Raw genomic sequence first — 22667 nt, 5'->3', positions numbered from 1 at the left:
TGTTGTTTCGTCAGCAAACTTAATGATGGTGTTGGAGTCATGCTTGGCCATGCAGTCGTGGGTGAACAGGGAGCATAGGAGGGGACTAAGCATGCACCCCTGAGGGGCCCCAGTGTTGAGGATCATCGTGGGAGAGTATGAGGGAGAGGGGGATACAGGAAATTAGTTTAAAGTGTATATTGTGTACAACTTCATTAGATATAGTCTCAAATATTTTGTTATCTTTTTTTAAGAGGGCAGGTAGCATTTAGTTTCCCCCTGTCTCTGGCCCAATCTCCAGTACTGTACGTGGCGGCAATTGGATGCCAACCGCCGATAAACCCCACCGAAGAAGAAGACAACTACTGAGAAGTGTGTAAGAAAGGCACGATCTCTAAGTCGGAATTGTGCCCTAGACTTTCACACTTATGAGGATTTATTATTATCACAGGCTCGTCTTGATTCAACAGTGAGAACATTCAGTTGTTGGAGTAGATATTGTGGGTTGATTGTGATAATAATTCAAGTAAACTACACACATTGTCAGACTAGAACAGATGAATAAACAAAATGAAGCCTTTGCATCCCTTGCTTGGTGTTAACAGTCAGAGTGTGGGAGAGTTCCTAGATACCCATCTTTTAGCAGGCTTGGCATTTCACATTTATTTTCCTACGCAACAACCAAACAAATGGCGCAGGACGACGCGTTGAAATGATTTCCCCCTGGGGTTTTATCGGAGCCGCTTGCTTTGTCCGTTCCAGTTCAAATGACTTGCCCTCGTGAGATCTGACTGAACACAGAGGGAGAGAGAGAAGTAGGCTACTAATCTTCACGACGTAAGACAACGAAGTGATAGAAATCGCTCTTTGCCGAGAGAGTGGAGTGTACGCTTAATTACAGCGAAAAATTACCCAGATGTGATCTTACCTTGCAACGGGCTATTTCATCGCCGGTTTCCTGCCTACCCTCCTCCCAACCCCCTCCTGCTCTGATCACCCTCACTTGGCCCTGAAAACTCTGCCTGCTCCCACCATGACCACAGTGCTGTCTTGTGTTCAGGCCTGGCACAGCTCAGCACAGCCTCTGTCTAGCCCAGAGAGATTACAGTAGGTCTGAAGTGAAGGGGTAGTAGTACGGTGGGTTGGGGGATGAGAGGTGGGGAGGGGATGGAGGCCTGTAGAGGTGGGGGCGGGGGTGAGAGGTGGGGAGGGGGTGGAGGCCTGTAGAGGTGGGGGCGGGGGTGAGAGGTGGGGAGGGGTGGAGGCCTGTAGAGGTGGGGGCGGGGGTGAGAGGTGGGGAGGGGATGGAGGCCTATAGAGGTGGGGGCGGGGGTGAGAGGTGGGGAGGGGATGGAGGCCTATAGAGGTGGGGGCGGGGGTGAGAGGTGGGGAGGGGATGGAGGCCTATAGAGGTGGGGGCGGGGGTGAGAGGTGGGGAGGGGGTGGAGGCCTGTAGAGGTGGGGGCGGGGGTGAGAGGTGGGGAGGGGATGGAGGCCTATAGAGGTGGGGGCGGGGTGAGAGGTGGGGAGGGGGTGGAGGCCTGTAGAGGTGGGGGCGGGGGTGAGAGGTGGGAGGGGGTGGAGGCCTGTAGAGGTGGGGGCAGGGGTGAGAGATGGGGAGGGGATGGAGGCCTGTAGAGGTGGGGGCGGGGGTGATAGGTAGATCAATGATGTGCAAGGAGCCCTTTAGTGATGGGATGGAAGAGGTGGATAAGGATTAGGGTTGAGGAGGATGGATGAAATACGGGATTAGGGCTGGGGATGGAGGGTTGCTCAGGGGGGACTGGGGGATGAGAGGTGGATTAGAGATGAGGAGGGAGCTGTGTGATGGAAAGGGTTGGGTATTAAAGATGGGGAGGTGGATAAGGGCTGGGAATAGAGCCCTCTGTGGCCACCCAGGTCTGGGAGGATGGATGGCCTCTGTGGGGCTGTTTGACTGGAAACAGGTGTGTGTCATCTGAAGATGAAGGCCCGGCTGATAAACATTATTGGAGAACATCTGTTGCTTGTCACAACACGGGTCCAGGCCGAGTAGCCCCCCATCCATCAGCCAGGGGCTCGGTCTTGCGCTCGCGGCCCAGCTTGCACATCACTCACCCGGGGACGGAGGCGGCCGATGTGGGCTGCCTGGTCCACGCCTGGTCCAGACACCTGCCCGGCGGTGGATGCTGGAGACGCTCCACTGCACTTGAGAAATGCCTGGGGGACAGACGGACGTCTCGGCCACCCCCTCCTCCTCTCCACCTCTGCTATGCTCAGGTGCCCCCCCCCCCACACACTTTCTGACAGGTTTCGTACTAGGTAACGGTCTGGCTCATTGCTGACCTCTTGACCTCCCTGGCTGATCTGTGGAGAGCCTGTGCTCCCTGGTCTCCAATCCTCCATCACTGCTCTGTGACAGGCCGTCTCAGACCCCCGCTACTCTCCCCCATTCATACCACCCCCACACCTCACTGACATGCCTTTCTCTAAGCTCCCAGGCAGAGGACCCAATACCATGCTACACTGCTCCCAAATAAAATGGCCTCTCTCCTAAATGTGGTGATGCGATATTAGGGACAGAAATAACAGACAGATGTACCAGATGTAGTAAAAAGAGAATTTGATAGAAATTCAAGATGTATCAAAATAGCACCATTTACATAAAGCCTGCCATCAGGCACATAGTACAGTACATGTTATGAGTTGTATGAATGGCAGTATCCTGATGTACAGTTCAAATGCTTTGCAATATTCTAAAAACCCTTCTACATGAAAATATACTGATTACTTGGCTAAGACGTCTATAGGTCATAGTGGCATTGAACTGACACACTTACAGTAACAGACAGTAACAGCAGTAATGAATTGATATGTGACTTACCTGATCTGACAGTGCAGTAAGTGATCCTATCAAATCGAACGAACAGCTAAAAGCAATTTCTAAATATATTAACACTTTATGACAAGCAATCAGGCACACACTGTCAAAAGAAACCAGTAAAATACAACACAAAATAGTCTCACTGTATATGATATGATAGTATGACAGAGTGCCGTCAAAAGGAGAGAAAGTACCAGTGGACACTTTGGGAGTGATGGCTGTTGCTCCCATGTCAGTCTGACCAATGACTCTGAGGCTAGGCCACGGGTAAGCAATAGGAGGCTGCAGGCTTTTGTTCCAGCCCAGCTCTAACACACCCGATTCCACTAATCACCTAACCGTGGTCTTTATTAATCATGTGTGATAGTGATGGTCTGCACACAATGTGCCCCTCCAGCACCGTAGTGCCCACCCCTGTACTTGGCTGCCCAAAGCCGCATTGGGGTGAGGACAGAGACGTTGTGAATGTACAGGAAGTGTTTGACCTGTGGTTAATGACAGGCTAGAACAGTTGACTTGGGGCAAGGGTCCAGTCCTGAGACAATCAGGCAGGGAGCACAATAGAGCTCAGGTGACATTTCCAATGTCCACCACCAGCAGCACATCAATGTTCCAGGTGCTTGTGTAGCCTGCTCTCTCTCTCTAACTAAACCGGCATTCTGCACCTTTCTACAGGCTCACAAAAAGCCACAGCACATTTCTCAACCAAATGTGCAGAATACAGGTGTAGACATAAGAATACATTGCCTTGTGTGTCTGGTCCAGACCTGAATCACCTTCTGGCTGTATAACTCTGTCCATCTATCCATCTGTCCAACTGTACACAGCCTTCCCTTGACTCCCTAGGATCCCTGATTGCATATTTGGGGAACCTTGCTGAGTGTTCAGTGTTTGAGATGTCTTGCGGGGGTATTTGGGACATCTAGTTTGGGATGTGGGGCCTCCAGTGCGCTACGAGTGGGAAAGACCAGATGGCTTCTTCAGGGAGGGAGAGAAGCCCAACGCTGGGACCTCTGCAGTTTCTAGTAGTCCTGAAAAGAGAGAAGAGGCAGACAAAAATACATTTGGCACCTTCTAGAAATCAAAAGCAAATGTTCTTTGGCGTTCGGGGAGTTGCTGGTGAGCTAGGGTGTTTTCTGGTCGATCTGGACGGTCTCCCGTAAAACTGGGCTTGTGGGGGAAACCGAGACAGCTTCAAGCCAGACACCCCTCTGGGTGTGGATTAAAATAACTGTCAGAGGCCGGAGCGGCTATTGAGGGAGACAGGGAGACACACAGAGCTGAAGGCCTGAGGCTAACACACTTGCCAACGCACTATTTCATGAAAACCTGGTTCAGCTTTACAACTCTGGTCCTTGGTGTCTGCTGTGATGGGCGGTAGGTATCATTCACTCATCAGGGCGATGTGTGTTTGAGGTGTGTGTCTGTATGAGTCTGTGTGTGTTTGCATTTGTGTTTGCGTGTGTGTGTGGATATGTGTGTGTACGCATGTGTTTGCATGCATGTGTGTTTGTGCGTGTATACAGTACCTTCTGTACATGTGGGGCCCAGCCAGATAACAGGACACAGGCAGCGGCCATTACGAGCGTCACACTGGGCCTGATGGGAACACTGGCACTGCAGGGAGCAGTCCGGACCAAAACGATCTCTTCCACAGTCTGACGGACAGACAGGCGAGACGGAGAGAGAGAAAGAATGACAGAAAAGAGTGGAAAGAGTGGCAGAAGAAAGGCCGACACAACGAGGAAAAGATGGAGGGAGACAGCACATAAAAAATAAAATGGCAGATTTAAATACAGTAAATGACTAGTCATTTTTCTATTAGGTATAGGCATATAATCAAATCCAATCAAATTGTATTTGTCACATGTGCCGAATACAACAGGTATTACAGTGAAATGCTTACTTATAAGCCCTTAACAAACAATGCAGTTTAGGAAAATACATAAAAAAGTAAGAAATAATGAAAGAGCAGTAAAATAACAATAGCGAGGCTATATACATGGGGTATCAGTATAGAGTCAATGTGCAGGGGCATCGGTTAGTCGAGGTAATTGAGGTAATATGTACATGTTATTAAAGTGACTATGCACAGATAATAACAGAGAGTAGCAGCAGGGTAGAAGGGGGGTCAATGCAAGTAGTCTGAGTAGCCATTTGATTAGATATCTTGTGGCTTAGGGGTAGAAGCTGTTTAGAAGCCTCTTAGACCTAGACTTGGAGCCCCGGTACCGCTTGCTGTGCGGTAGCACAGAGAACAGTCTATAACTTGGGTGGCTGGAGTCTTGACCATTTTTAGGGCCTTCCTCTGATACCACCTGGTACAGAGGTCCTGGATGGTAGGAAGCTTGTCCCCAGTGATGTACTGGGCCGTACGCACTACCCTCTGTAGTGCCTTGCGGTCGGAGGCCTTGCAGTTTCCATACCAGGCGGTGATGCAACCAGTCAGGATGCTCTCGATGGTGCAGCTGTAGACCTTTTTGAGGATCTGAGGACCCATGCCAAATCTTTTCAGTCTCCAGAGGGGGAATAGGTTTTGTCGTGCCTTCTTCACGTCTGTCTTGGTGTGCTTGGATCATGTTAGTTTGTTGGTGATGTAGAAACCAAGGAACTTGAAACTCTCAACCCGCTCCACTTCAGCCCTGTACATGTTATTGGTGGCCTGTTCGGCCCTCCTTTTCCTGTACTCCAAGATCAGCTCCTTTGTCTTGCTCACATTGAGGGTGAGGTTGATGTCTCTGACTTCCTCCCTATAGGTTGTCTCATCGTTGTCGGTGATCAGGCCTACTACCGTTATGTCATCGGCAAACTTAATGATGGTGTTGGAGTCGTGCCTGGCCATGCAGTCTTGAGAAACAGGGAGTACATGAGGGGACTAAGCACGCACTCCTGAGGGGCCCCCGTGTTGAAGATCAGCATGGAGGATGTGTTGTTACCTATCCTTACCACCTGGGAGCGGCCCGTCAGGAAGTTCAGGATCCAGATGCAGAGTGAGGTATTTAGTCCCAGGTCCTTTAGCTTAGTGATGAGCTTTGAGGGCACTATGGTGTTGAACGCTGAGCTGTTGTCAATGAATAGCATTCTCACATAGGTGTTCCTTTTATCCAGGTGTGAAAGGGCAGTGTGGAGTGGAATAGAGATAGTTTGCAGGCCCTGCCACATCCGACGAGCGTCGGAGCCGGTGTAGTACGATTTGATCTTAGTCCTGTGTTGACGCTTGCCTGTTTGATGGTTCGTCGGAGGGCATAGCGGGATTTCTTAGAAGCTTCCGGGTTAGAGTCCCACTCCTTAAAAGCAGCAGCTCTACCCTTTAGCTCAGTGCGGATGTTGCTTGTAATCTGGACTGTAATCTGGACAAATCCTGAAGTTTAGCATCTGCTTCACCTGACCACTTTTTTATAGACCGAGTCACTGGTCCTTCCTGCCTTCATTTTTGCTTGTAAGCAGGAATCTGGAGGATAGAATTATGATCAGATTTGCCAAATTGAGGGTGAGGGAGAGCTTTGTATGAGTCTCTGTGTGTGGAGTAAAGGTGGTCTAGAGTTTTTTCCATCTGGTTGTACATTTAACATGCACAAAACAGTACAAATCAATATGTAGCAGCCGGTGAAGGCTCTCAGTTTTAAAGGCATACCTAAGATCCAGTACTGCAAGAGATAGAGCGCTGTTGCAGTGTAGAGGAGGTCGTACCTTTTTCACATCTCTGTCCAGTCTTCCCTGGGGGGCAGAGACACTGTCCCATGGCTGGATGACAGGGGGCCCCCCCAACACAGTCACATGACTGCTTACAGCCCTCCCCAAACCTGCCAGCCTCGCACCCTGGGACAAACATACACAGTGAGACACCCACACACACACACACACGTGTGTGTACTATGTGTCTCACCCCCCCCACCCCCACACACATTCACGCACACACAGGTCTGTCTTTATTACTTCATTATAGAGGGTAAACTATCTGGCTGTCTTGCAGCTGCTCTGCAGTGCTCAGTGCTCTCCTGCTGGGGCTGAAGTGGGCATGTAGGTCCTCACACTGAGCTGAGGAGCCCAGAGCAGGCAGGAGGGAGGAGGCCACAGAGATGCAACAGGAATGCATTAAACAGTCTGTCTCCGCTGTGGCTGCCTGGAAACACCTGTATCTCATCCAATAACCACGTCTGCCTGCCTATCTGCCTGCTCACAGAGAAGTGCCAACACATTCTCGTATTCATACTGTATGTGCTCTCTCTCTATCGTTTTCATAGACATGCACGCACACACACCCACTACAAAAAATGCCATCACAAATGCATATGTACAGTATGTTTGTAATACCCACACGTATGGCTTTCCTGTTATTAAAGAGAACTGAAGTGCTGACCCTCCTGTCTCTATATGGGACCAGAGTGTGAATCAGATTGTGTGATCTTCCCCTCTGTCATCCAGTACTCACGTCTCTGACACAGGGAGCCACGGTAGCCAGGCGGACACACACACCGGCCCGTCACATGATCACATGTCTGTCCCGCCCGGCAGTCACACGGACGGGCACAGTTCTCTCCGAAGAATCCAGAGGGACACCCTGGGGACAGGGTGACAACACAGGAAAACGATTTGTTGTTAGTTTCTCATACAAGAGCGCAACCAATCATCACAATCATGTTCATTTGGCAACAAATGTTAGAAAACAGATTGAAACAAGAAGGGACTAACAATAAGAGACGCTAATTTTCCTTTTTTGTTGGAAATGTTAAACATTGTGTGCCCACATGAACACAACCCACCTCCTCCTTCATTAGAAATATAGGGCCAGGAGTTTTTCCTGGACAGGTCACATGGTGAGGAAAAACTCCTTTCCCTAACCATAATTTAAAAAACAACAACATACTGTGTTCACAGGCGTGTCCGTAGTGTCCGGCCGTGCAGCTGCAACAGCCAGTGAAGCGGTCACATGTCCCGTTGTTCTGGCAGGGACAGTCCAGTGCACAGTCTGGTCCGTACTTCCCCTGAACACACACTGGAAACACAGACATATGGTAGAGACATACAGTAACAACAACACAACACGCACAACCAACATTCCATCTGTCTGTACTTTTACCACAGGCGGCTGGTGGCACCTTAATTGGGGAGGATGGGCTCAGAGTAATGGCTGGAACGGAATCAATGGAATGGTTTGTGATTTCCATGTGTTTGATGCCATTCCATTCACTCCATTCCAGACATTATTATGAGCCGTCCTCCCCTCAGCAGCATCCTGTGACCTGTAACTGATACTGCACACATAACAGTGGAATTACCTGATATAAACATAGAGACACACTGTAAGCCAGGGATATGGGAAGTTACTGTGCTCACAGTGACTGCTGGTAGCTACTATTCAAAATAACACAAGTCTTCATTGTTTTGTCATGGCTGTTGGGTCATCTAACATTGTTTCAATGCTGTAACAAACAGAGTAAAAAAAACTAAGCAACTTCAAGAACAGACAGGTAAACTAAAGTAGTACTGAAACACAATCAAACTCAGCTGACCCTTTGCCCTGCCTGACGTTATACTAACGTTATCCTGATGTTGTGTTGATGTCATACTGAGGTTACCTGTCTCACAGCGTGGTCCCGTCCAGCCCAGCCCACACCTGCAAGTCCCGTCCCTGGCCTCACACAGCGCTCCGTTCCGACACACACACGTGTTCCTGCACTGCAGGCCATAGCGCCCCCTAGGACATGCTGGAGGAACAGCAAGGCGTTCGATAGTAATCATCATCATCATCATCACAGCACTACCAAGGCCAGCATTACGTGTAGTTCTGTTCTTTAGCTACCCAGCCAGCAGTGAGCACACCACACAGTTAAACACACACACTACACACCGACACACACACACACAAGTTTATTTAAGCAGCAGTTAATTAGGGAGATGGCAAAGTGGTCTCATTTGGCAGCGATATAAAAGAATAATCATGTTTCTCTGGGTAATTTAGATTGGGAAAACAATAAGCGAATCACTTTGATTCCTCTGTTTATTTATTTGTTTCCTCGCCAACGCCATCAACACGGAACATGGAAAACGAGCTACTTATAGGTCTCTGTAAACATTCAACACAGGAACATAAGCAGTGGCACGTCCACAGACGTATGGTGCGCACTAGGAGAGCAGAGCGCTTACGAACACCATCATCTGGAATGGATGGAAACTCCCGTTTGCACCCCAGTGGAACTACTGATAAAAGGCGAGGTTAGGGAAACTCAATAACCCTGCTTCTGTTCTCCAGAAGAATACGAGCCTCTGATCATTCATATGGAGGATTTGTTAACTAAATAAACATTGAAAGCTAATTTGGTTCGTTGGTTGGTTGGGTGGATTCCACAGTAGGATGCTGAGGGGAGGAAGGCTCATAATAATGGCTGGAACAGAGTCAATGGAATGGCTTGGTTTCCTGGTGTTTGATGTTTTTGATACCATTCCACTCATTCCGCTCCAGCCATTACCACCAGCCCGTCCTCCCCAGTGAAGGTGCCACCAACCTCCTGTGGTGGATTCCCAGTTGCCAATCAGACTCTGTGTTCTTGATGAGTTCATAGCCTGCTACAAACATTTCCTGGTGCATGACAAACAGTGCCGGACCGGGAGCCAAAAACTGCTCTTCACATACTCAATGGCCCAGAGACACAAGGTTAGTTGTGAGGTAAAAGGCATTATTACCTTGCTGGCAGGACTGCCCGATATTACCTGGGGCACAGATACACCTCCCAGTCACAGGGTGGCACTGCCCTCCCTCCCCACAGGAACACAGATGGGCACAGTCCTGCCCAGAGCGCCCCGCCGGACAACCTGACAGTACGAAGAAAGACATGAAGGCACCATTCAAATGATTTAAAAGTGCAGCTTCTTTTCTTCCTCCTCCTTCCTTAAAGTAATCACTGATTAGGAATGACTCAGCAAGTGGAAGCGGCGTGACGGAGCCCTCGCGTTCATCTGTCTAATCCTATCTAATCCCAACAGTCTTCGGACCGATTCCTAGCCGAACACTGTGTATATCTTTATTCTATATAGAAGATTCTGATTCATAGTCAGAAGATGACTTGTCAAAGACGGTTCATTTTCACCCATTACAGGTGTGCTGCAGACTTACCAATGCTGCAGTCAGCTCCTAGGAAGCCAGGTGTGCTGCAGACTTACCAATGCTGCAGTCAGCTCCTAGGAAGCCAGGTGGGCTGCAGACTTACCAATGCTGCAGTCAGCTCCTAGGAAGCCAGGTGGGCACTCACAGGTCCCTGTCTTGGTGTCACAGCGGCCGCCATTGCTGCACTTACATCTGGCCTTGCAGTTTGGCCCATATGATCCCTCACGACACTCTGGGGTAAGGAGAGAGAGAAAGAAAGACATTTCACATTGAGGATAGCAAAGGGACATTTTGGAGAGGTTCTCAAGAGGTTCTCGGAGGTCTCGTACGTCATTAGCTCCAAAGTTGCCCTCCTCTGAGCAGGGCAGTGTAAATAGTTTTCTTGTTGAGCTCAACACACTACACTATATATGGAAATAGCAGAGCAATGTTTTTGAAAGAGCTGAAATGTATAGACATTTTCCTTATATTTGAGACTTGTTTTATTGAGTTTTTACAGCCTGTTACATTCTGAAATTGTCACAGTAGCTGCCGGCTGCACTGAGCCACATAAAACTATGGAAGCCCATTCCCACCACCATATTTTTTGTGTCATCTAGAATAAAAATTTGACAACATGACAGTGCCTTCAGAAAGTATTCACACCCCTTGACTTTTTCCACATTTTGTTGTATTTCAGCTTGAATTTAAAATTGATTAAATTGAGAGAGACATTCTTTTTATGTCAAGCCTAAATAAGTGCTAAATATGTGCTTAACGCTTTGAGTATGGTGAAGTTATTAATTACACTTTGGATAGTATATAAATACACCCAGCCACAACAAAGAAACAGGTTTCCTTCCTAACTCAGTTGCTGGAGAGGAAGGATTTCACCATGAGGCCAATGGTGGCTTTAAAACAGTTACAGAGTTTAATAGCGGTGATAGGAGAAAACTGAGGATGGATCAACAACATTGTAGTTACTCCACAATACTAACCTAATTGACAGAGTGAAAAGCGGAAGCCTGTACAGAATAACAATATTCCAACAACATGCATTGTGTTTGCAATAAGGCAATAAAATTCAAAAAAACTTTATGTCCTGAATATAAAGCATGATTCATAGGGCATATAAACACAATACATCACTGGGTACCACTCTTCATATTTTCAAGCATCAAATCAAAATCAAACCAAATTTATTTATATAGCCCTTCGTACATCAGCTGATATCTCAAAGTGCTGTACAGAAACCCAGCCTAGCAAGCAATGCAGGTGTAGAAGCATGGTGGTGGCTGCATCATGTTACGGGTATGCTTGTCATTTTATTTATTTATTTATTTATTTCACCTTTATTTAAAGGCAAGTTGAGAACAGGTTCTCATTTAAAATTGCGACCTGGCCAAGATAAAGCAAAGCAGTTTGACACATACAACAACACACATGGAATAAAAAAAAAAACATACAGTCAATAATACAGTAGAAAAATACGTCTATATACAATGTGAGCAAATGAAGTGAGATAAGGGAGGTAAAGGCAAAAAAGGCCATGGTGGCGAAGTAAATACAATATAGCAAGTAAAACACTGGAATGGTAGATTTGCAGTGGAAGAATGTGCAAAGTAGAGATAGAAATAATGGGGTGCAAAGGAGCAAAATAAATAAATACAGTATGGGGAGAGGTAGTTGTTTGGGCTAAATTATAGATGGGCTATGTACAGGTGCAGTAATCTGTGAGCTGCTCTGACAGCTGGTGCTTAAAGCTAGTGAGGGAGATACGTGTTTCCAGTTTCAGAGATTTTTGTAGTTGGTTCCAGTCATTGGCAGCAGAGAACTGGAAGGAAAGGCAGCTAAAGTAAGAATTGGTTTTGGGGGTGACCAGAGAGATATATACCTGCTGGAGCGCATGCTACAGGTGGGTGCTGCTATGGTGATCAGCAAGCTGAGATAAGGGGGACTTTACCTAGCAGGGTCTTGTAGATGACCTGGAGCCAGTGGGTTTGGCGACGAGTATGAAGCAAGGGTCAGCCAACGAGAGCGTACAGGTTGCAGTGGTGGGTAGTATATTGGCTTTGGTGACAAAACGGATGGCACTGTGATAGACTGCACCAATTTATTGAGTAGGGTATTGGAGGCAATTTTGTAAATGACATCGCCGAAGTTGGGGATCGGTAGGATGGTCAGTTTTACAAGGGTATGTTTGGCAGCATGAGTGAAGGATGCTTTGTTGCGAAATAGGAAGCCAATTCTAAATTTAACTTTGGATTGGAGATGTTTGATGTGAGTCTGGAAGGAGAGTTTACAGTCTAACCAGACACCTAGGTATTTGTAGTTGTCTACATATTCTAAGTCAGAACCGTCCAGAATAGTGATGTTGGACGGGCGGGCAGGTGCAGGCAGCGATCGGTTGAAGAGCATGCATTTAGTTTTACTTGTATTTAAGAGCAATTGGAGGCCACGGAAGGAGAGTTGTATGGCATTGAATCTCGTCTGGAGGGTTGCTAACACAGTGTCCAAAGAAGGGACAGAAGTATACAGAATGGTGTCGTCTGCGTAGAGGTGGATCAGAGACTCACCAGCAGCAAGAGCGACATCATTGATGTATACAGAGAAGAGAGTCGGTCCAAGAATTGAACCCTGAAGCACCCCCATAGAGACTGCCAGAGGACCGGACAACAGGCCCTCCGGTTTGACACACTGAACTCTATCAGAGAAGTAGTTGGTGAAACAGGCGAGGCAATCATTTGAGAAACCAAGGCTATCGAGTCTGCCGATGAGGATATGGTGATTGACAGAGTCGAAAGCCTTGGCCAGATCAATGAATACGGCTGCACAGTATTGTTTCTTATCGATGGCGGTTAAGATATCATTTAGAACCTTGAGCATGGCTGAGGTGCACCCATGACCAGCTCTGAAACCAGATTGCATAGCAGAGAAGGTATGGTGGGAATCGAAATGGTCGGTTATCTGTTTGTTGACTTGGCTTTCGAAGACCTTAGAAAGGCAGGGTAGGATAGATATAGGTCTGTAGCAGTTTGAGTCAAGAGTGTCCCCCCCCTTTGAAGAGGGGGATGACCGCAGCTGCTTTCCAATCTTTGGGAATCTCAGACGACACGAAAGAGAGGTTAAACAGGCTAGTAATAGGGGTTGCAACAATTTCGGCAGATCATTTTAGAAAGAAAGGGTCCAGATTGTCTAACCCGGCTGATTTGTAGGGGTCCAGATTTTGCAGCTCTTTCATAACATCAGCTGACTGGATTTGGGAGAAGGAGAAATGGGGAGGGCAAGTTGCTGTGGGGGGTGCAGTGCTGTTGACCGGGGTACGGGTAGCCAGGTGGAAAGCATGGCTAGCCATCGAAGAATGCTTATTGAAATTCTCAATTATAGTGGATTTATCGGTGGTGACAGTGTTTCCTATCCTCAGTGCAGTGGGCAGCTGGGAGGAGGTGTTCTTATTCTCCATGGACTTTACAGTGTCCCAGAACATTTTTGAGTTTGTGTTGCAGGAAGCAAATTTCTGCTTGAAAAAGCTAGCCTTGGCTTTTCTAACTGCCTGTGTATATTGGTTTCTAGCTTCCCTGAAAAGTTGCATATCATGGGGGCTGTTCGATGCTTATGCAGAACGCCATAGGATGTTTTTGTATTGGTTAAGGGCAGTCAGGTCTGGAGAGAACCAAGGGCTATATCTGTTCCTGGTTCTAAATTTCTTGAATGGGGCATGCTTATTTAAGATGGTGAGGAAGGCATTTAAAAAAAAAACAGGCATCCTCTACTGACGGGTTGAGATCAATATCCTTCCAGGATACCCCGGCCAGGTCGATTAGAAAGGCCTGCCCGCTGAAGTGTTTCAGGGAGCGTTTGATAGTGATGAGTGGAGGTCGTTTGACCGCTGACCCATTACGGATGCAGGCAATGAGGCAAAAACAGGCAAATTCCTGGAGGAAAACTTGGTTCAATCTGCTTTCTAACAGACATTGGGAGACAAATTCACCTTTCAGCAGGACAATAACCTCAATCACAAGGCCATACACTGGAGTTGCTTACTAAGACGACATTGAATGTTCTTGAGTGGCCTAGTTACAGTTTTGACATAAATCGGCTTGAAAATCTATTGCAAGACTTGGAAATGGCCAAATTGACAGAGCTTGAAGAATTAAAAAAATTATAATGTGCAAATATTGTACAATCTAGGTGTGCAAAGTGCTTAAAGACCTACCCAGAAAGACTCACAGCTGTAATTACTGCCAAAGGTGTATTGAATCCTTATGTTGAATACTTATGTAATGAAGATATATTAGTGTTTTATTTTTCATAATTTGTTTTTAAATGTAGGAATTTTTCTTCCACTTAGAGTATTTTGTGTAGATCATTGACAAAAAATGACAAATTAAATCCATTTTAATCCTACCTTTTCCACAAAATGTGGGAAGAGTCAAGTTTTTATTGAATGAAACACTATGGGATGGTACATTTCATGCTAACATCATGCTTTCATTTGTGTTCGGAATTCATTACCAGTTTATACGGTTTATACAGTTTAAATGTTAATAAGCTAAATGTCTCTTACCTTGAGCTAAGAGATGGTGGGGCATCTAAACCCTTGTGGGGCATTTAAGCCCTGAACAATGCCTCAAGACCACAGCCAATTGCATGCAAACAACAATGCAGCTAACTTGGCTAGTCTTGCGAGCAAGTGAGCTAGCCAGCTAGTTAGCTAGGTAGTTTTGTTAGCTTTAATCCCACCTTGTAACACAACAAAATGTGGAAAAAGTCAAGGGGTGTAAATACTTTCCGAAGGCATTGTATACATTTGGAGATTGTGTCTAAGAATAACCCCAAAAATGTGGTGAATGAAGATGCTTCTGAACCGAAGAAAAATGTGTTGTCTGGCTTTCAGGAAATGGCAGTTAAAGACAAAGACACTGACTTTTGAATACCGATTTTAGACCCAATCACCATCTCTTCAAACTAAGTAAACTCCAGTTTGTAACATTCCTTACGAAATGGGCTTTTAAATTAAGTGTGTTTCAATATAGTGAGTATGATAAACTAATGAAAATGTACATTTGTATGAAATTTTTGATATTTTTATTTAGACGTTTTGAAAATACTAATATTAATGGACCAGAATACCAAATAATCAGAAATCAGAGGTTACGGTTACCACAACCAAAATTACCCCGGGGCCATGTTTAGCCTGTTCTGCACGGAGAAATGGAGAGAGAGAGATAAAGAGAGAGAGATAAAGAGAGAGAGAGAGAGAGAGAGAGAGAGAGAGAGAGAGAGAGAACTTATTCAAACTCGTTCTTCGTATAGTGCACTGCAATTCCATTGTTGAAGCCACACAGTCATTTCACAGAAGTGGACTACCCAACACTAGTCACTACTTACTGAGTTCACAGTGGTTTCCGTAGTAACCAGGCAGACAGGTACACCTTCCAGTGACATGGTGACACTGCTCATGGTCCCCAGAACACTGGCACATCAGGCTACAGTTCAGCCCGAACACACCTGATGGACACGCTGCAGGAGACACAAGCATGTACAATAAGGACAGGAGGAGATGGACATAGAGGCACACACTAAAACACTCAATATGATCTGGTTTACATTGCAACATGGTGTATGCTTGTACATTCATTTCGAAACCCAATCTCTATGCGGACATAATATAATGTAAGCACTCACTCACATTCAAATACACATTCACACTCAGACAATGCAGTAGTTCACAGACACTCACATAGTCACACAAGGGAAGATAAATCTTTGAAACAAACATGTTTTTTTCTCTCCCTGAAACCACAGCACTTACTGAGGCAGCGTGTAGGACAGATAAGAAACGACTCCAGACTAAAGAGGCAATTACAGCGCTGTCATTATGCAAGTCTGCTTTCCAAAAGCCCTTATCCACCCAGGAGACAAAAACAATGTCTCCTGTTTTACTTGGCAACCCGAGTGTAACGTTTATCAGATGTCTGCTGAGTGTGTGAGAGAAAGGAGGGAGTGGGGGGAGAGGAGAGGGGGAGAGGAGAGAGGAGGGTGTGGGGGGTGTGTGTGTGTTTAAAGAGAGGTGGTGAGATGGTAGTGATGTGCTCTTACTCTCCTCACAGCCGTTCCCAGTGAGACCAGCAGGGCAGCCACATGTCCCAGTAACGTGGTGGCAAGACACCCCAGACTGACACTGACACCGCTGGGCACAGGAAGCACCGTAGACCCCAGGCAGGCAGGCTGGGGCACATCAGACACACATTCATTACTAACTAATGTATATTCACTTTAAACAGTGACAATTGTTGTTGTGTGTATAACTGCCTTGTTTAAATAAAGATGAACACTCCTTATAATGACAATTCATGATTTAACCTCAAACTGAATGTATCTATCTCAGTCCCAGGTATGCATTCAATTAAAACATGGATGGATTTGAAAAACGAATGTCAATTGTTTTCTACGGTAATTGACCTCTCATATTATAACTTAAGTATGTATGATTTGATAATGCGTTGTTTCCAAAGGGTCTCTTTCCGGCTCCGACACTCACGTTTGTCGCACTGGGACCCTCTCCATCCTGGGTGACATTCACACCTGCCTGTCACACGGTGGCAGCTTGTCCCGTGGCCGCACTGACACCTCTGCTCACACCCTTCTCCATGGAGACCGTCTGGGCAGGCTGCAGCACAGACACGTGGGTGGTGTTCAGTAGGGCACAACGTAGCAATATGGTTTAGAAACGGTCTGAAAACTAACATTTGTGTTCTTATTTGAAAAGTACAGGTAGGACTTCCCCATTTAATTATGTTTCAAAACGTTTTCTCCCTTCAGAACATGACCCAACTGCTCTCTCCTTTAAAGACAGAAACAGGTGATTGGGTTTATCTCAATAGTCATGAGTGGCTTTCTTTCCTCAACTCCTGTCCTTCATCAACACTGAACAGGGTAGCAGAATGCATATCTCTACGTTGGCTTTTGACAGACTGCTTTCACCTATCCAAAGAGATGAGGGAGGAAGCCAGTCTAAACTATTGGTATGCACCTCTTGCATTTGGAAGCAGTGATGTCAGGTCACTTGTCTGACAGTGCTCTCCAGTCCAGCCAGGGGGACAGCTACACCCCCTAGTCACTCTGTCACACGCCCCTCCGTTCTGACAGCTGCAGGTTTGTGTGCACCCCTCTCCATAGGACCCCTCCCCACAGTCTAGGAGAGGCAGAGAACAGAGGCCTCAGATCACACAATATATCCACCACACAATGAGCTGAATCCTAACCAGGAATCCATGTTACTGACTCGGGCTTTCTAGTAAATCATGCATTGATGCCAATGGGAGATTTGCACAAGAATTTGATCCCAAGTTAGATTTGGACCAAGGTGAGTACAGCTATGAACGCCCTAAATCCTCTGGTTGATTTGACCTCCAGGGACAGGGGGGGGGGACTCACCCAGCTCGCAGGCTGCTCCGGTCCACCCTCTGGGGCAGGAACACTGGCCAGTCACGCTGTCACAGAAGCCTCCATGCTGGCACAGACACAGCTGGGAACAGTCCTCTCCATACCTCCCAGCAGGACAGGCTGAACACAGTAGTACACACACAAACACACACACAAAATAAATTGAATCAGAGGATGTCATTGTTCAATACAATTCAGACAGATAGAAATGAGGATGAGGATTCAGTTAGGCTGCCCTGAGTTTATGTTCGAAAACAACTTACACAGACCAAACACGTACAATTATTCTATTCATACACTCACCAACTGCTGTGATATTTCATCGTAATTGGAATAAATGAATATTAATCACCTATCACTTGCTGTTTTAGGGAATGTTTTGCTGAAAGATATTCTGGTAGAAGAGAGATTTCAGTTCCATGCAGAGCTCCTGATGTGCTGGGTTAGTTTAAGGTTAGGTTAAGGTTAGTTTAAGGTCAGACTGGGCTCTATACTGGGTTGACCGATGAGCCACTCACCCTCTTGGCATCTGACTCCGGTCCATCCGGCTCCACAGCTGCAGCGGCCGCTGATGTGGTCACAGGTGGCCCCGTTCTGACACTCACAGCTCCGGCTGCAGTTCTTCCCGAAACCACCCTCAGGGCAGGCTGCCTCCCACACAGGACAGGATACACAGTCATATACTTAAATATAAGTCAGCATTTAATACAATAGCACTAATATGAAGTGGTCTGCTCTACTGGAAGCCTGGACACAGATATACAGACGTAGGGTCTTAATTTGAGCCAGTCTGCTACAGCAGGAAAATAATCCAGTAGCAACAGGAAATTTGAATTATTATGTGGATTATAATTAATAGACATTTTTTGTAAGGGGTGATACATTTGTCTTAAGGGAATGTCAAGTCTGAAATTTCAAAAGTGGGAAATACAAAGTTCAGAAGCCATTTAAACCTCAAACACACTACAAGTTTTAAATGTCCTGCGTCGCAGGAATGTAATCCTGCAACAGGATGATCAAATTGAAAACTTTGTGTATTTAAGGTTTAAAATGTCTTCTGAAGTTTGTAATTTCCACTTTTGAAATTTCAGACTTGACATTCCCTTAAGACAAATGTATCACCCCTTACAAAAAATGTCCATTAATTACAATCCACATAATAATTCACATTTACTCTTGCTGCAGCTTTATTTTTCTGCTGTAGCAAACTGGCTCAAATTAAGATCCTACGTCTGTATGTGGTTTAACCAATTCCTTTTTGTCATTCAAGACTGACATGGGACACGATGGAGTGGTTGACTGAAGCAGAAACATATCTGATCGATGGAGAGATATGGCTTCAACGTCCTTGTCTTGTATTTCTTGCTTGGAATATGGCCAAATCCATACGTTTGCGCGGCTGTATAGAGCACATTCATTTGACCTATCTGAACTAGTCACTAATGTCTGAAATGAAATTACATTTGAGTAACGAGAGAGAGATGGGGGAAACAAACTAACCACAGCAACTTGTCAGTAAGCCACGCAAGTGGGTTTGGGCTGACTCTTGGCTTCGGGTAATCAGGACCACAAAACATGCTTTGGGGAGACCAGGCCCTCTCGAATAAGAATTGAGAATGACATGGTCTGATCTTTAAGAGGGTATTTCACTAGATCCATTAAAACTGCATGAAGACTTTAGAGAGCAATGAATAGAGACTTTGCATGACAGTACCGAGGGTAAAACTGATGGTCCTAAAACGTGGATGTATTTATCCAGAATCTGACGCAATTAACAATGTACGCTGGAGGGACATCCTACCAGCCCCCCTACACCCCTCCCACCCCTTACGCATCCCTAAAAAAGGAATTGGCAGGGTATCGTTAAAAAGATAATTGTTTTCAAACACATGGGAGATGGTATTTAGGGTGAGAGGATGCCGTGATGGGCCGGTAGAGAGGCTCCCTCACACCCCGTTTTAATGATGTGGCTACCCTACCCAGAATGCAGTGTGGTCCCGACCAGCCAGGGGTGCAGAGGCAGGCTCCTGTGATGTGGTGGCAGCGGGCACCGTTCCTGCACTCGCACATCTGGCCACATTCAAGACCGTAAAACCCATCCGGGCACACTGCAAGCCAAGATAAAACATCCTCTGGTTAGGGACTGGCAGCTTCACACACAGAGGTAAGGATGCCAACTTTTTCCTCTCTCTCTCTGTGTCGCTGTCTCTTTGTGTGTCTCTCTGTCTCCCCCTCTCTCTTGTTCTGTCTCTCTCGGTCTCTTCCTGTGTCTCTCTCTTTCTCCCTCTCGCTCGCTCTTTCTGTGTCTCTCTCGGTCTCTTTCCCTCTCTCTTTCTCTCTCCCTCTCTGTCTGTTCTCTCTCATCTCTGTCTTACCACCTACCAAAAATACCATATGAAATTGCAGTACCCTGCTCTAGCAGTTCATTTGTGGAGCGTCTGCATTCGTTAAGTGAGCTCACGTCCCACATGTGAGGAGTATCCGTGCCACATCAAAGCCTGCAGAGACACGGGGGCCGGGCCTCCCCCTGAGGGGGTGGGAGAGAGGGGCACACACACACACCAAGGACTGGTAATTAGAACACCTGCTGGGTCCACAGGCCCGTCGTCAGGGTCTAGGATCCCAGCCCAAAACAAAGCCAGGTTACTGCATGCGGGGCGCGCACACACACACACACACACACAGTAGATAGTGCATAGACACATTCAGTATATAATGCATATAGACACTTGCACACATACACTCCTGCTACCACTGGTGTTCAGTAATACCAGTGGCCCAGGTCTGTTTTCCATTCATAGAGAGAGAGAGCAGGGGGAGCTGATAGTTGAAGAGCTAATAGTTGAAACTGTCTGTGGAGTCAGTAGACAACCATGGAGTTTAGTAAACATATTGTCTGTGGCCCAGAACAGGTCCTCCAGTGATGTTATGGAAAAACCTTGTATAAATGTGGAGGGATGAAGAGGGGGCTTTCCCACTGTGCTGTAAACATTGCCCAAACGCTCGACTAAACTGTGAAACAGGCAGGAATGCCCGTGTTTACTCAGTGATTCTCGTTGATTGCTCAATTTGTCACCGAAAAGTGCAAGATCACAGAGCAACAGCTCTAATGACAACACTTACTATCAGTTGGTATGTTAAGAGCAGTTACTACAACACAGGCACAGCATCATTTATGTCTTTGTTTGGGGAAAAGCTGCGCTCGCTTGGCTGTGTTCCTGATTGATTAACAGATGCAGTAGGACACACCTCCTTTTAGCCCTAGTGGTGTGTGGGGAAGGCTGGCACTGGTTTGGGCACTGACTGCTGCTCAGTCTGAACATATCTCTTGTTCCAATTGACCCTATGCCAAATAACCCATCTCATATGCTGTACATACATTGGTACTTTTGGCCTGACCGTGCCTTTTCTCTTAGCCTGGTCCCAGATCTGTTTGTGCTGTCTTGACAACTCCTATGGCCATTGTCATGCCAAACATGAGCAAAGCATAGGAGTAGCCAAGACAGTACAAATACATCTGGGGGATCAGGCTACTTTTTCCCACGCTGCCACTATAATCTGCCTATGTGGTGGTTCTACTATAAAGTTATACTGTCTCATTACAGCCTGAGCAGGGAAGATAATGCCATGGATCCATCTGTGTGTCTGTGGTGCTGTTTGTCTGTGGTGATGTGTGTCTGTGGTGCTGTGTGTCTGTGGTGCTGTGTGTCTGTGGTGCTGTGTGTCGGTGGTGCGGTTTGTCTGTGGGACTGTGTGTCTGTGGTGCCGTGTGTCTGTGGTACTGTGTGTCCGTGGTGCTGTGTGTCTGTGGCGCGGCGTGTCTGTGGTGCTGTGTGTCTGTGGTACTGTGTGTCTGTGGTGCTGTGTGTCTGTGGTGCTGTTTGTCTGTGATGCTGTTTGTCTGTGGTGCTGTGTGTCTGTGGTGATGTGTATCTGTGGCGCAGGGCTATTTTTTAAGGTGCTGGGGCGCACATTTATTTTTCAATTATGTTATTATTTCTCAAACAAAGTTTGTACCAACATATGCACCTTATTCAATATTTACCAGTGAAATGTCCAAACTCCAAACTGTATATTTTATGATATTTTTATATTTAACATTTATTTAACTAGGCAAACCAATAAAGAACAAATTCTTACTTACAATGATGGTTTACCAAGAGGCAAAAGGCCTCCGATGGGGATGGGGGCTGGGATGAAAAATAACATGTAGGACAAAACACACATCATGACAAGAGAGACACCACAACACTACATAAAGAGAGACCTAAGAAAACAACACAAAATGGCAGTAACACAACATGACAACAACATGGTAGCAACACAACATGGTACAGTATCAGCATAAACATGGTACAAATGTTGTTAGGCAAAGGACAAAGGGCAAAAAGGTAGATACAACAATGCATCCCGCGAAGCAGCCACAAGTGTCAGTAAGAGTGTCTATGATTGAGTCTTGAAATGTAGAGATGGAGAAAAAACTATCCAGTTTGAGTGTTTGTTGCAGCTTGTTGCCAATCATCTGCATGCCAATCATTTGATCTCAATCAGTTCCATGGGAATATGAATTTAGAACTTCTTGAAGGACTGTTTCTAAGTGAATTAGAGCCGATGGTGTTTTAAAACTATTAGCCTTTCTTGTATTTAGTTTCAATCAAAGCATAGGCTGTCCTACCTAGTGTTGCGCGCTGTTGAGTTTTGGCTGCATTAGAACAAAAACTGTGACTATTCAGCTACAACGAGCGTCCTTAAAGCTCATGAGCCCCAAGTCCATAACAAACTGTTTTGAGGACAGCTGTTTTAGCAACACCTCATAGAGTTTTCTGTCTTTGGCTGTTCTCGTTAGGGAGTGAAGTTTATGCATCATAAGGGTTACATGAATACAATCAAACCTCTCTGAAATGAAAATGGATGGCCCTCCCTTCAGCAAAATACATTGAACCTTTTCTGACCCGGAACACAAAATAATAATTTAAACATACAGTGGATAGCAGAGAAGATGGCTAAAATATCGCCTTCATAGTATAAACATTACATGAATCTATAATCTTAAAATTGCCTTTTATAAACATTCCATGCAATTCAATTTTGACCAGATTTTTTTTTTTATATCACACAAATTACCCGAAATTACATGCTAAGAATGGACAGAGAGATAGGCCTATGTGTTCATCTTATCATATTTCTCCATTGCCAAATCAATGTGTTTTGTTTGCAAACTGTCCCTGTTTGCAAATAATTAAATCTGAGACATCATTTGGTATCTGAGCATGCTACATTCAAAAGTTAGGC

General features: G+C 46.0%; 1 protein-coding gene across 2 annotated transcripts in view; it reads right to left on the bottom strand.

Moving 5' to 3' along the window:
• Positions 1-2566: 2566 nt before the first annotated feature.
• LOC112266917 (multiple epidermal growth factor-like domains protein 6) overlaps positions 2567-22667 on the bottom strand; it is a 101280-nt gene continuing 81179 nt past the window's right edge. Inside the window, exons 24-38 of one of the 2 annotated variants that reach the window (XM_042297256.1) lie at positions 19355-19483; positions 17894-18022; positions 17367-17495; positions 16963-17124; positions 16471-16599; positions 16029-16157; positions 15318-15449; positions 10051-10179; positions 9527-9655; positions 8422-8550; positions 7710-7838; positions 7275-7403; positions 6533-6661; positions 4372-4500; positions 2567-3873 (exon numbers count right to left, since the gene is read on the bottom strand). In XM_042297256.1, the coding sequence (XP_042153190.1) occupies positions 3794-3873; positions 4372-4500; positions 6533-6661; positions 7275-7403; positions 7710-7838; positions 8422-8550; positions 9527-9655; positions 10051-10179; positions 15318-15449; positions 16029-16157; positions 16471-16599; positions 16963-17124; positions 17367-17495; positions 17894-18022; positions 19355-19483 (1922 nt within the window). In that variant the 3' untranslated portion in view covers positions 2567-3793. The remainder of the gene's footprint in view (positions 3874-4371; positions 4501-6532; positions 6662-7274; positions 7404-7709; positions 7839-8421; positions 8551-9526; positions 9656-10050; positions 10180-15317; positions 15450-16028; positions 16158-16470; positions 16600-16962; positions 17125-17366; positions 17496-17893; positions 18023-19354; positions 19484-22667) is intronic. The other variant, XM_042297257.1, reaches the window with a different exon arrangement.

The sequence above is a fragment of the Oncorhynchus tshawytscha genome, linkage group LG14 (assembly GCF_018296145.1).
Source record: "Oncorhynchus tshawytscha isolate Ot180627B linkage group LG14, Otsh_v2.0, whole genome shotgun sequence".
In the NCBI taxonomy this organism is placed as follows: domain Eukaryota; kingdom Metazoa; phylum Chordata; class Actinopteri; order Salmoniformes; family Salmonidae; genus Oncorhynchus; species Oncorhynchus tshawytscha.
This window is presented reverse-complemented; position numbering and strand designations above follow the sequence as displayed.